General features: G+C 38.1%; 1 protein-coding gene and 1 long non-coding RNA gene across 3 annotated transcripts in view; both read right to left on the reverse strand.

The window, feature by feature from the left end:
- The window catches only part of LOC122074659 (metallocarboxypeptidase A-like protein TRV_02598), a 25,513-nt gene extending 20,853 nt beyond the window's left edge, over window positions 1–4,660 (reverse strand). Inside the window, exons 1-4 of one of the 2 annotated variants that reach the window (XM_042639579.1) lie at window positions 4,331–4,660; window positions 3,969–4,026; window positions 3,754–3,864; window positions 3,425–3,562 (exon numbers count right to left, since the gene is read on the reverse strand). In XM_042639579.1, coding sequence (XP_042495513.1) covers window positions 3,425–3,562; window positions 3,754–3,864; window positions 3,969–4,026; window positions 4,331–4,461 — 438 coding nt within the window. In that variant the 5' untranslated portion in view covers window positions 4,462–4,660. Of the gene's footprint in view, window positions 1–3,424; window positions 3,582–3,753; window positions 3,865–3,968; window positions 4,027–4,330 lie in introns of both variants that reach the window. The other variant, XM_042639580.1, reaches the window with a different exon arrangement.
- Window positions 4,661–13,873: 9,213 nt separating this feature from the next.
- Window positions 13,874–14,417, reverse strand: LOC122072676. The gene is made up of 2 exons (XR_006138564.1): window positions 14,384–14,417; window positions 13,874–14,265 (listed from the first exon to the last, which is right to left on the reverse strand). It is a non-coding gene; the product is annotated as an uncharacterized LOC122072676 (long non-coding RNA).

Below are 14,417 nucleotides of genomic sequence, written 5' to 3' on the forward strand. Positions count from 1 at the left end.
TCCGACAAGCGAGCTGAAGAAGGATCCTCTACATTACCCCCTCAGCTCAACACTTTACGGATCGAAGACACACCTCAGAGGCAGCAATCTAATCCAGTTGTTCCCCAGGATGTTACCCGGCAATTTTCTGACAGAGATTATGGCATCAAAGTTGAGATTCCCGAGTTCAGTGGTGAAAAGGGACCTGAGGAATTTCTTGACTGGCTTACCAAAGTTGAGAGAATTTTTGCGTATAAGTCTCTTCCAGACGTGAAGAAGTGTGAACTCATCATCACCAAGTTTATTGGATATGCCTGTTCATGGTGGGATGATGTACTACATGCAAGGTTTGTCAGAAGACTTGGACCCGTTATCAATTGGGAGGTCATGAAGCAGATCCTGACTGAAAAATTTGTTCCCCTTAATTATGAAAAGGTAATGTTTCATAAATTACTTAACTTGCAACAAGGGAACAAAGATGTGGATTCTTACACCCTCGAATTCCACAAACTGTCTTCAAGGTGTCGGCTTCAGGAAACAGACCAGCAACGGGTGATGCGATATATCAGTGGGTTAAGTACTGAGATTCGACTTGAGTTGGCTAACACTGATTTCAGGTCTGTTGATGTGGCAGCGGCTCATGCCAAGACAGCTGAAGAGAAGTCCATTTATTGGAAGGGTATGCTCAAGACTTCTTCAGTTTATAGACCTCCACCGCGTATGGAGGAAAAGAAGCCTGAAGCTCGCAGAGTTGAAGAGAAAAGGTCAGAGTTCAACAAGGATAGTGTTGGGGTGAAGAATATCATATGCCATAGTTGTGGCGAGAAGGGTCACTATTCCAACAAGTGTCCCAACAGGACTCGTTATGTGAACGTTGCAGAGAAGCAGCCGACAGAGAAGAGTGAAGATGAATCTCATTTATATCCTTATCCGCTCGAAGACGATGATATTGTCGATGATGAAGATGAGGATGTAGAAGCTCATTCAGTTAGCCTTTCATCCTTTTCGAATAGACTAGTTGATAAAGCTCCTCTCTTCAGACAGAAGGGGACTCTCCTGCACGACTATTGATGTTCATGCAGTTGTTGATACTGGGGCAGAAGCAAACTTCATATCTGCTGAATTTGTTCGAGCACACAACCTTCCACAAAAGCAGCTTTTCAAGAAGATTCATGTGCGAGGTTTTGGACCCACAGCTCGAGAAGAGGCCACTGCAGTTGTTCGAGTACACCTACAGTTTGGGCCGTTACAGTACCATGTCACCTGTTTGGTCACCCCATTGGCACATTGTGACATTCTTCTAGGGCGACCTTGGCAGCGACATGCAGGCATTCTCTATGATGGTGCACGGAACACCATCAAGGTGAAGCAAGGAGGTCGTATGTACTTAATGAGGTCACACGCATTATCAGACATGCCACGTCGTCGACTGACTCCTGCTCTAGTGGCACGTCAACCTACCCTCCCTCCTCTTGGTGTTATGTTCCCATCTTCTGCTTCGAGATACGTGCCACCTCATCAACGAGCAACTTACAAGGGTATCTTGGGAGCACGACCTAACTCAACGGAGTCGAGTTCTTTTAAGACCGGGAGAGCTGATGCAGTTGCACGATGGAATTAGTTGCTATCTTTAGATTTGATTTTTATTTACTTCCTTTATTGGTTAGAGATTAGATTAACAGTCTTTTATTTATATTTGATTTTATTTAGTTGCTATCTAGGTTTAGTTGCCATTTTTAATTAGCTTCCAAAATTATGTCATTATTTTTCTTTAAATAGCCCTGTAATGGAGAACTCAGTTTAGAGATTTAAAAATTTGATTTGAAATTGGATGTTTACTTGGCTGAAGCTTTGGCTGCCGTGACTCTCTCATGTTTACTTTTTTCTTTTTTCCCTCCTCCCCTGTTCTGGCGAAGGAATAGACCCTCACAACTGAGGATTGCTCTCTTTCCTCTCCTCTTCTTTTCCCTCCAAATTCTGGGCGTTTGATCTTCACTCTGAGGTGGTTTAAACCTTAGAAATTCATACCTGAATGTGACCTCTGCTGTGAGTTACAAGACAGATTTCAGGTCTGATCTCTAATCTACCGCCAGGCTCTAATTCAGGTTCTTCCTGTGTCCTTCCAGCCTGCAGTTCCAAGCATCTATTTTATGGGTTTGATAGAGCCTCTTCTTGAGGATATTCACCAGAAATTCTAGGCCAAACAAAGGCCGATTGAAGGAGTACTCTTGATCCAAAGCCTCCCTGGTTTTCCACCTCTTACGTTGGCTGAAGGTAGAAGAAGAAAGACTCGTGAGTGGTTTAAAACCCTTTAATTTTGTTTTTCCCATTATACCCCTCAAACCCCTTGATTTGTGTCCTTTAGTATTTGTTCTTTTATGTAAAAGTCCCTCTTTTGTTTTACCTCCATATTAATACCCCTTCCATTCCACCTTTATTTACTACTTACCCATGCCCAATAATTGCTTCCAAAACTACCCCTGGCCTATAATTCTAATCCCCTTCATATCCTATCAGTTACTTTAACCTCCTTTCCTCCTTTTGAAATTCCTTTTATTTACAAGTCTGCCACTCTTTTCTAAGTTTCTGGTAATTACTTAATTGCCATTCCCTTAAACTTCAGTTTATTTACAGAATTGCCATTATTCTTTAAATTTTGAATTTACTACTTTATTGTGGGCCCTAAGCGATCCGATTCCTGTTCTTGGAACCCGGATCCGCATCACTTATCTCTCAGTATGTTGGATTCCACAATTGCAGCAGCGTGATATCTCACATCCACACAAAGGTTATAAGGAGAGCATGAAACTACGATATACAAGACAATACTCCAACAATACTTTCCATGAGGAATATTGGTAAAACAACACCAAATGCAATTAACAGAAAATAGGACTTATTGCCTATGCTTACAAGTCACAACAGAGTAACATCTCATGATCACATGAACTTTATAAAGTGATATAAATCTATGACATATGAGGCAAACTGCAATCATCCTTCCCGGGAGGTGACCAATAAAAATAACACCAAAAGGAGAGCACAGAGAGGCAACATGGTAGATGCTCTAATGAGGAGTTAAAAGGATCAGGCGTGAAGGACCAATCTGGTCCAATGTTGAAGCTGGCTCACCAATGTTTAAAAAATTATGGCTTCCTGTGCAGCAGAAAATCTAATTTGAATGCAACCCCCCATCCCCAACAACATAAAAAAAAAAAACAAACCAGCCACAGTCAACACCTTTCGAAAAAACAACAAAAAAAAAAAAAAAAAGAAAAAGAAAAAAGAAGAAGAAGAAGAAGAAGAAGCAAATATGCTAGGCTACTAACAAGTGGTAGTTTATATGGAAGAAGTGGAGTGACCGCAAGTAAAACTCAGTAAGAATAGAACTTTCAAAGGAACTCATTCAAATTTGAGACAAACTGTTATAGTGCTATCCATTCACCTTTATCACAAGCTTCTCAAGTGTGCGGTTTAAAGAAATTGGATCTATCTTGGGAATGGATTTTTCTCCGCTTAAGATGGACAGTAGCCTGAATGCAACTTCAGAGGTAATAAGCTCCCGTCCATGCTGCCCAAAACTCTGGAAGACAAGGAATCCTCTGTCAAAAACACCAGCCATTTACCAATCTCAGACATATAACCAAACGTAGAATAAATATCAGAAATTATTTCTTTCCAAGAACCATAAGGTTTTTCTATAGTTCTAAAAGGACAAGCAAATAATTTACCCCAGTTTCTTGCTCTACTGTCTTTTTTGCTAGAAAAACTTACAAGAAGGATCCGGATCTTTGAACTGTCATTGATCTCTTTGCTAAAATGTCCATAAGTAACTACCAAGACCTCTGCATAGTAGCCCTTGTTTCCAGTTCTAATTGCCTCCATCTGTTTACAGTAGAAATACATTGGTACTATAAAAAGCTAATGCCTACAAGACTGGGCTAACATCAAAACAACAATAATAAATCAATGACTAATCTAAGACTTACGCTTAGTCTCTCTGGATGACGACCCACTAAGGCCTTAATTTCCTTAATCAAAGCTTCACTGCCAAATTCCATAAGAATCAACCAGAAAGTGAAAATTTTAATAAAAGCCAACATAATTTCTCCATAAAAATATTCCAGGATCCGTTAAAAATTAAAGATTCAATCTACATCTTGTCAACCTCAACCATGAAGCCAGCTCAACAAAGGAAATGTGATTCAATCTATTAATCAAATAAAGGGCAACAGAATGAAGAAACAGGGTTCGTTTCTATACCTCCGAAAAAACAAGTCTCAAATGTATCCGAAACAGAAAAAGGAATAACTTATTTGAAAAATAGATATACGGGTATTGACGAGCATACCTCGAATGGTAGAGATCGTGTCTGATAGGAGTGAAAGAAGGGTCAGAAAGATTTCTGCCATTAATGAGTGATGAAAGTTGCAGAAGACCCAGGAACAAAAGTAAAAAGGAGCAAGAAGCGAGAGAGCCCATCTGCAGAGAAGCTCCCCTTCCTTCCGTCTCATTTGTTCATTCAATTTTTGTAGAATAAAAAAGGAGGAAGAAAGAATTAACGAAAATAAGACTTTCAATGTCAGAAAAAATAAAAGGATGTTCAACTACCCACGTTCTGCGGCTCTGATGATTTGGCATCATTCTTTCAACCATCATGTAACTTAATCGGATGATCACATATTCGCAGTGAGATCATCTGATTAACAAAGAGAATTTGGTATGGCGGTGAAAAAGAAAGTCCACAAATCTGAGGGTATAAGTGTGGCATTTATGTAATTTTAATTTTTTATCTGATAGTAGTAAAATATAACAAACATGCCACCTTGGCAAATTTTATGGATCATTTAAGAAAGTTAGTAGGACTCAGATCCTTTCAGGCCAGTGAGATGTCCAGTGCGCATTCCATGGCTGAGAAGACCTAAGGTGTAGGATCTTTCTACAACTATTATGTGTTAAAGAGAAACATATCCAAACGAGATTTTTCTTTTGGAAAACAAAAAACTAGTAAAGGGGAAAAATAGTCTATCTAGGAGCATGGCTCTTGCATTATGACAAGAGCCCTTGCAAAATGATTGATTCCCTCCTAATGAAAGATGAAAATCCACTCCTGTTGGTGCTTTTAAGGGTGCTCTCATTGGAGAACAGATCAAGTTCACATAGGAGAACATTCTTTTACACTTTTGGTCCTGGTATTTGGAATCCAATTTTTCTTTTTGTATTTAATGAATTATAAATATCAGATCCAAGGGTGTACGAAAATCTTCTTATACTTGAACCTGATCCGATCTCCTCCAATGCTAATGCAGGAGCCGCATTCCCAGATAGAAAACTCTCCCCCAAATGGTAATTGGGAAAAGGGATCATGTCTTGATTAAACGATAGTTATTGACATTACATAACCATGGAGCGTGTATGGCCCAACTCATCATAATAAAGGTGTAAGTGGGCGGAGCTAAGTTAGGCCAACAAAGCCCAAACATATATACGTGGGGCTTGGGCTCAGAAAAAGCTCGGCCCTATCTGGGCTCACCATAACATTTCGCACTTTGCTTGTAGTATTATTCTTATTAAAACAAGTAATTATAAGCCGTATAAAAATTGCTTGGGTTATTCGATATGATATTGGTATTCATTATGGTATGGTGTGTATTTTAAGTCATATCACATATTAATATCGTATGAAAGTGTCTTGATATAGGAATCTCATATCGATACCATAATGAATTTACTTGATACAATTTGATAGCAATTTAACACGGTATCGGTTTGATTGTCAGTTTTCAGTACAGATTGACACCCTTAACTCCATATAGCCATGTGATGTAGTTATAGGCCCCAGAGTATAGACTTGGGCTTACCTATAGTAAACCACAACCCTCGGTCATATATTTGTGTATGAATGGGATATGTTATAGTATCGTTTGATCACCGGAACGTAAGCGGGTGACAGGTATGCTAGAGCGCTCTTTACTAAGGGTGGCCTACTATTTCCCAAGCCATATTTATGCATCATATATGAAACATAAAACATCGACTCTTAAGGTTATGTCACAAAAATTAAATATTATGTCAAAGCCACGGACATATGACCTTGATCCGTTGTAACCCTTTGGGTTCATAATGTGACAAAGAATCTCGGCCATACATTGTGTGGATTGACCCATGGATGTTGTTGCTATGGTAGATGTTGATGTATATAGTAAGACGAGGAAAGTGAATATTAACGTACGTGAATGTACGTGAACGTTCCTGATCCATGGATATGGTATCTATTAAATGAGGAGAGAGAAAATATATGTCATATCCACCGATCAGGGTCGTTCACGTATATTCACGTACGTGAATATTCCCTGTTCTCAACTATGAGCTACTGATTCACACATGAGTGGAGGATAAGTGAACATAACGATGTCAATCGGTCGGGCCAGGCCAATTTGATCAGGCCTAGTCTGGTCTAGCAAGCCTATACCTTTGCACCGTGACCTGCCTATTTAAAGACTGAGTTGGTCTCATGTCAGGTTCGATCGAGTCCTAGGCATTGACCAGGTTTCTCCTAATCAAGTTATAATCGGGGCTTAACGGGATAATGTACTAAAAAGCCTTAAACAAATCTTAAACAGACCTTAAATGGTCTTTAATACATTTTATTAAACGATCAACAATTTAGAAAAAGATATTACACTTAGTTACATTCAATAAATGATAAAAATAACAATATATATATATATATATATTCTATTCTCTCAAAAAATATCAAAATATACAAATAAACAGTTGGGCTAAATGTGTAGAGCTGAGTCGGGCTTGAAAATGGGCCGGCCTGGTCGGACACCCATTGGTCTACCTGTTTATAAAAGGGCTAAACTTGAACCCAACACGTTAAATAATTGGTGCGGGTTAGCCGATCTTTAAATGGTAGTGCCGGGTCAATCCAATCAGTGCGGTCAAGGGATTGACACCCTAAGCCAACATGTTGTTTCCTACTAAGGTTTGACTTGGTAATAGAACTGTGGACCCCATTCCAAATGAAATGTCTTGTTTAGGGGTACACCATCCAAATCTGAGGATATTTTTCTTGGGAAAATTACCTGATTACCCAGTATTGGGTTTGGTTTTACAGAAATACCCACGATGGGTTTCACTCAACGTATATACTTAAAACCAGTTTGCGTATTACCGAAATACCCAAAACAGTGGAAGCCGTACGCCAGACTTCGTATCCCTACGCATTGAACTTGATTCATGTTCCAATCGGTGAAAAAAATTCCGATTTTGTTTCTAATCGTCTTCTACAATCGACTCTTTAACGTCCGATGATCCGATCGCGTCATTGAGGGCATAAGTTTCAGTTCGGACTATGTATTTCCGAAAGGGGAAGGAATGGGTTGCTGATTTCAGTTGTTCGGACTACGGATTTCCGAGAAGAGGAAGACTTGGTTGCTGGTTTCAGGAGATTTAGGGCACTGTTAAATAAGAACGGAGGGAGAAGGACGGTAGGAGAAGGACTGGTGGGAGGAGAATCCCGATTTCTAGTTTATTAGGGCTCCTCTTCTTCTTCTTCATCTTCTTCCTCTTCTTCCTCTTCTTCCTCTTCCTCTTCTTCTTCTTCTTTCTTCCTTCTCTTTTTCTTCTTCTTCTTTCTTCCTTCTCTTTTTCTTCTTCTTTTTTTGTGTTTAGGGTTTCTCATGTTTACCCTCCTTCCATGATAGATGCTCGCAGCTGCGAAGAATTTCGACTCTGCAAAATTGGATTTGGTATTCTCCTCCTCCTCTCTCTCCCTCTTTCTGGCTTTCTCTGAATGTCGCTTTCTATTTGGGGAAGATGAGTTAATTGGCTTTCTCTACCTTTCTCTGAACTAACCCATGAATTACTGACCAGTTGCATATGTTCCCTTTAACCTTATGCATTTTGCCTTAATCTCATGTCGCAATTTCACCATCGCCTATGTTTTGGTACTATATTTTCTATTGCTGGATATCAATAATGGATTGCACCTACATTTTAGACGTAGCTTGATTCCTTCCATTACTCTGTTCTATGTTATTATTTTGGATGATGAAATCTCTGGTTTCAGTTCTTTTCTCATTTTGTCCTTGTAGAACATAATTGAAAGTGAGGTCCTTTTTCCTTGGTTTATAGTTTCAAAGCATATGGTCATTATGAGTTTGATATGATAAAAAGAATGGAATTGAAAATCGTGCTACTGCAATTCACAACCTAGAGGACTGCCACCTACCACATTATTGGATATGGACAATTGCCACTTATTGTTCAAGACACTACTAAATCCAGTATAGAGGCTTTCATCCCCTTTATCCATATATTTCTTATGTGAGGCTTCTGATATTAATATCCCCTTTTTCATAGGTTGTGAAGTGTGAATAGCTTGGACACTATTACTGCCTTTGAAGTTCTTTTACTGGTTTCCAATAAATACATAAACAACCTATCCATGGTTTATTGTACTCTCCATTCTAACAGCTATATGTTCCTTAAATCCTCTAGGATCAGCTTCATGTTAGACAATCTGTTGTCATTTGCAGAAAAAACTTATGTACTGAGATTGACTTCCATGAGTTGTGTTTGGTAAAAAATTATGTGCTAAACAATTCTTCATGCAACATAAGAAATTGGCTCCGATCTTCATGAATTCCAAATCCAATAGGTTTGGGACGATGCATTTTTCATTAGTTCCGTGTTTGGTAATCATGCCCATGAAAGAACTGAATTTTTTTTTTAATAATATAAATCAATGAAAACTAAACTGCATCTTATTTTGTAATTCAATGGATTATTTGATGCTAGGTCACAGTCCAGCTGCTCACTCCTAAAATAGGGTTCAAGTACAACACCAAGGACACCATAAACTGTGTTTTAATATTTCAACCAATATGTCTTATGTTCCCTTTGATTGTAGAGAATTTGAGTAGCAGAGGGAGCTTAGGGAGACGGGGTTTCGGATGTTGACCAAGCAGAATATTCATGATCCTGTTCAAAAGTTAGCAGCTTCCACAGAGATGGCCAATGATCAGGTAGATAAGGTTTTGCAGTTGTTTTGGGCTCCTATTGTTGATTGGTGTTTTCATAATAATTGGTTACTTTATTCATGCTAGAATTTAAGATGTTTTTTATTTTTATAATCTTCACTACAACAACAAACAAGAACATCCTAAAAGTCTAAAACGCAATGTGGATTGTTTATTTTGTCATTAATGCATCTAACTAGGGCAGATACGGTGTATAACAAAATATGAGCTTTATTTACTATCATCTTGTATTGGAGCTTTTTGTGTATGGCACTGACCATTGGTTTGTGTTAAGAGTATATGAGAGCATGTATCGGTTGGAGGGCTCATAGCCTTCCATCCTGTGGGATTATATTTACATTCCAGCAGTTGGTTCCCAAGTACTTGTTCCAACCTTGTACAACAATGATTTGACAAGAAATAACAAAAAACTTGTTTTCCTCTTCCCTGCCAAAACTTGAAAAAAAAAGGGTTGAAATATCAACGAAATGGATAATATGACCAAAATTTTGGGATTTGACTTGGACTTTACTCTTAAGTATTGCATGCCATTTTTGTTTTTAATCCTATCAAAACCGAAATATTTCAAGGGATTTAGCGAAATCTCGAACTGTTGATAGGAGTGCATGAAATTCCATTTGTAATGAATAGGGCTTAAGGTGAGAGTGTGATACATCTTTCTTCTCTTCAGTTTGATATTTATTTAAAACATCGTAGCTTTTTCACAAGTAATTAATGAAAGCAAAAAACATACAAAAAAGTACATGAAAAGAAAACATCCTTACCATGCAAAATGTATAGTAGTGTAGGCACACACATGATACTAGAATCATAGTTGAAGCTTGAAAATTTTTCCAAACTCAATTGCAACTCTTATATGTTACACATGAAGAAAGATGATTGGCTTTTATAGACAACAACCCTTTGGCGAAAAAGTAGAAACTGAAAAATTCACTAGGACCATACGGGGATTTAAGATTGGTATCAGGCCTTGGATTATTCGTTGCCAACAAGATTCACATCAGGCAATTCAGTGAGCAAAGTGCAATGGTGCCAGTGGGCCAGCCAATTCACAGTTAATATATTGGATTTCTCCCCAATGATACTTCAAATCGGGTAACTATGTCATTAGAAGACCAACAACAGAGGGAAGATGAAGTGAAGAGGGAAGAAACTGAGAGAGGGAGAAGATTCAGAATATGATAGATATGATACCCTCTATCTGACAAGCTTATATCTATATTCTTTATACTGACCAGCTACAAACTCTGAGTACCGATCCTACTAAGTGGAAAACTAATCACAATATAAACATCCACCTACCGAAGTCTAATTACAAATGGAAACAAGTAAAGAGAGGGAACGACTAACTACAATTACAACTAAGCTATTAGATATGAACCTATGGTACATTTTCCATGGAACACCACCCATGGTACACACCTTAACACAGATGAAGAAGTAAACCACAAATAATGTTTCCCACTTAAAAATAGGCTGAAGTTTTCCTATCCTAAGCTAGAAAATACTGTAGAAAATGAAGCCTGAAGATAAGAAAAAAGGTGGAGGGAGAGAGTTAATCCTCAAAAATATGTTCACAGTTTGAAACTAGATCCTTCATGTAGTTTATATCTTGTAACAAGCTTCATGAGGGTTCATCATAATTAAATGTGGTACATACTAAATAACTCTTCTGGTGTAACAGATCATATGTTGGAACTCCTTTGTAGATCTTAAAATTTTTTTAGTGATGCAACTGCCTTGTCTTTTTCCATTTCATGCTTGAATTTTAAGATATATCATTTTTATCTTTGAAACAGGTTGATGTGAGAATTAGATTCAAGTAAGAATCTAGAGAACTTCCTTCACTTGAGGATGATGTGGAATTGACTGAAGATCATGTAGACTCAGATGTGGGAATTGATGAGTCATCTGACATGTCGGAAAGCGTTTATGACATCAAGCATGCATCATATTGATGGTCTCAATAGCGCAATGTCTGGTGAATGAGGCAGACTTTCCCTTGGTCAAAGTCATCAGCTTGAGAAAAAGAATCCCTCTGACCTTCAAATTTTGCAACCTGGGAATAGTGATTGAGGCCATGGCTGGAGTTCAGACTATTCCTTGGATAATGACTGGACGAGTGCTTATGAAGGGAAAAGTTGGCTTAGAGAAGTTTTGATAGATGGCTTAGAGTTGAAGGGAGAAACAACTCTGTAAATGTTGATCTAAGGAAGGAAGCTGAGAAGCATTTTGGTGGGCCTCTGGAGTTCATGGAAGAGGAGCAAGACTTGACATTGAGTTCTAATTAATTGCAAGAAATGTTACATAATTATCTCCAATGAAGAGGAAATCCCTGGAGCTTACTATTACCTTGTGTAAAAGCCTAATTACAATAAATACTGGCATGGGTTGAATGACAAAACCATCATTTCAAAGGTATAGCACCTTCTTTGGAAAAATATTGAAGCAGAAGTTTCCATGAAATCTGTGATCATTTTTTCGCGACAGATTATAGCACAATATATAGATAAGGGCATGTTGGGTCATATTCCCTTGTGCGCTATTGGTTTTCTCTTTGTGAGGGAAACTCTGTTACATGTTTCAGCACAAATGAAACAGTATCTCATGGTACCCTTTATTATGGTAAAAACCAATCTTTCCCCTAAATGCCATCCAGTCGGCCACATCTTAGATTAGCCACTGCCTTAAGTTTGCTTTCACTTTCTTCCTTTCTGTTTGTAAATGATGAGCATATTCAAACCAAGTGAGAGTGTACTGAAAGCAGTGTGAGATATAGCAACATGAATGCAGAATAGGAGGGAGGCTCTATGTAGTCTGTCGGCTTAACATTTTGTTAATTCGTCTGCCAGGAGGATTTTGATAACCTGGTTAATATTATCTCTAGGATATGGTTCTTGGCACCACCTTTATTTATTTATTGTTACTGATGTTACAACTCAAATGGAGGCAGCCATGAAGTATTCTTACTCATGACATTGGAAGATGGCATGCATCACTGGGATGGATCTCAGACACCATTATTCACCCATGGACCACAGAGAGAGTCAAACCTAGATCCGTAAAAATAAAAAGGAAATGAGGTAATAAGAAGTTTTTGATACTCCCAAAGGATGTAAATATGTAATACATAGAGGACCTTAAGAGTGGCTTGTAACATATTGGTTAATTAAAACTGCCTAATTGTACTTGGACCTTTTATTTTTCTCCTAAATGCATTGTGGGACACAGTGAAGTGAAATTTCAATTGATCTTTCATCATATATTCTAATGTAATATTATGTTGACAGTTTTCTTCCCTTTCCTTTTCTCCAGCAACATAAACCATTTCCAGTTCCAAGGGTTTAAAGCCAGAGCAAAGCTGATTAAAAAAATAAAAAAAAATAAAAAAATAAAAAAAACCTGTAGATGTGGAAGAAATAGTTTTCCTTTTGAAATCACAGTATCTAACAGTACTTCCTTTTTTACCCCTTCTCAATCAGCACATACTTTTGAACTGAGAATGAAATAGGTACCATAAACTCTCTCATCTTGAACTTTCTATTACTCTGTACTTTTGGGTGAACCAAAACTATATGAATCTATATATATGAATATGTAAATATAGGCATTACTTTTCCCTTTCTTTTGGTTAAGGTCGTAATGCATTTCAATGTTTCAGGATCCCAATATTCCAAGTACTGGTAAACTCATGACTATGAGCTTCCCTCATTATACAGTTTCTATCCAACCGCCAACTCTTCTATTTGTAATTTTGATGCTTTTCAGCACTCTACGAACTGTTTCCCTTCAAATGACTGACCGAACTGCCAGTTTGCTGGAGCTACATAGTAAGATGTAACTGTCCTTCCACTGACTGTTGTCACCTCGATAGATAGCGGCTGCTTTCCAAGGTTTAAGTTACATGCCAATTTTGGCCCCAATTCCTTCCCATTGGAATCCACCCGGTATTTGATCCTTTTACTTTCACTGCAACCACCTCGCCATCCAGCCCAACATTGGTGATTAGGACTTGATAGAAGTAGGAACTTCCACTGATTGTAAATCTCAATCCTCCATTCCTCACGCAGTTCACCCTACATACAACATAATTCCCCACTTTAGTTGCAGAAATTGAACCATAAAAAACTGACACAGGATCGGCTAGAGGGCTACAAGTATGAGGTTTGCACAGCATTGAGGAAATATAGTGGAAAGTCAACTTCTTCCCCTACCCATTGCTTAGTTTGCTAATTTGTTGCAGAGGGTGGCAATGAAGTCCAACCTGTTCTTGGTCAGAGTTGCAAAGCCTAAAAGCCAGATAGGCTAGCTTAGACTGAGAGGACCATGCTGATCTGAAGTTAGTTTAGACCTGGGCTCACCTGATTTCAGCTTGGCCCTGCCTAGCCACATTACTCATATGCATATATATATATATATATATCATGTAAGGTGTTTGATTATAGGGAGCATTGTTGTTTAACTTTATTAACATTTACTGATCACATTTATATTTGCTGTGCCATCACTATGACTACACTGCTTCTTTCAACCCATGTTAGAAAGGTTGGATAAAGATGGTAAAAACTTGAGATCATTCTGCTCTGTAGTTATCTAATTTGCTGGGAGTAAACTAAGGGGTTTCTGTACCTAATGGAGAAAGTGCAACTATGATTACCAATGACAACAAATGAAGCTTGCCCTTTGATCCAATTGGGTCTTATGTGCAAAATAAAACCATTCTTTGTTATTATGTTGAAGAATTTCTTAACAAAGTGATTGCATAAATACAACGACAATAATTACCCCAAAAACCCATTACCAGATTCTCAATTCACAAAAATAAAAAAAGAAGAAGAAGAATTTCATCAACATAATTTCATCTACTTCTTGCTCTCATGGTAACAATGATACACTCTTAATTCCTTATAAGCATTACAATCATGATCATAAGCCTTGTTGACCAAGTTTGGTTTGACTGGAGGGAAAAACTAAAGCTAAATCAACAGGAAAGGGTTCTCAATATTTAGCAAATCCATTGTGTCTAGAAGGCTTCCCCAAAATGAATGCTATATCTTCTTAGAACAGGCCAAAATTTTTTGCCACAGAGAATCCGGCACATAATCCTAAACAGAAGCACTAACAATCCAACCAACATATAACCTGCACCTTCTCTAATTGGGTACAGTCCTTTAAATGACATGCTTTCATAGGTGTGAACATTCCACGGTTTCTTCACAAGAGCGCTGGTCATTGTCTGAAATCCAAAAAGCATGTACACTCAATGGGAATCCCCAACAGAAATTACCTGTCCAAGTTCTACCCTCAATACTGTTAACTATATCTTAGACTTGAAAGAGAACATAAAAGGATACCTCCTTATGAAACGTTGAGATTGAATGTTGTAAG

The sequence above is a fragment of the Macadamia integrifolia genome, chromosome 3, assembly GCF_013358625.1.
Source record: "Macadamia integrifolia cultivar HAES 741 chromosome 3, SCU_Mint_v3, whole genome shotgun sequence".
Taxonomy (NCBI): Eukaryota; Viridiplantae; Streptophyta; class Magnoliopsida; order Proteales; family Proteaceae; genus Macadamia; species Macadamia integrifolia.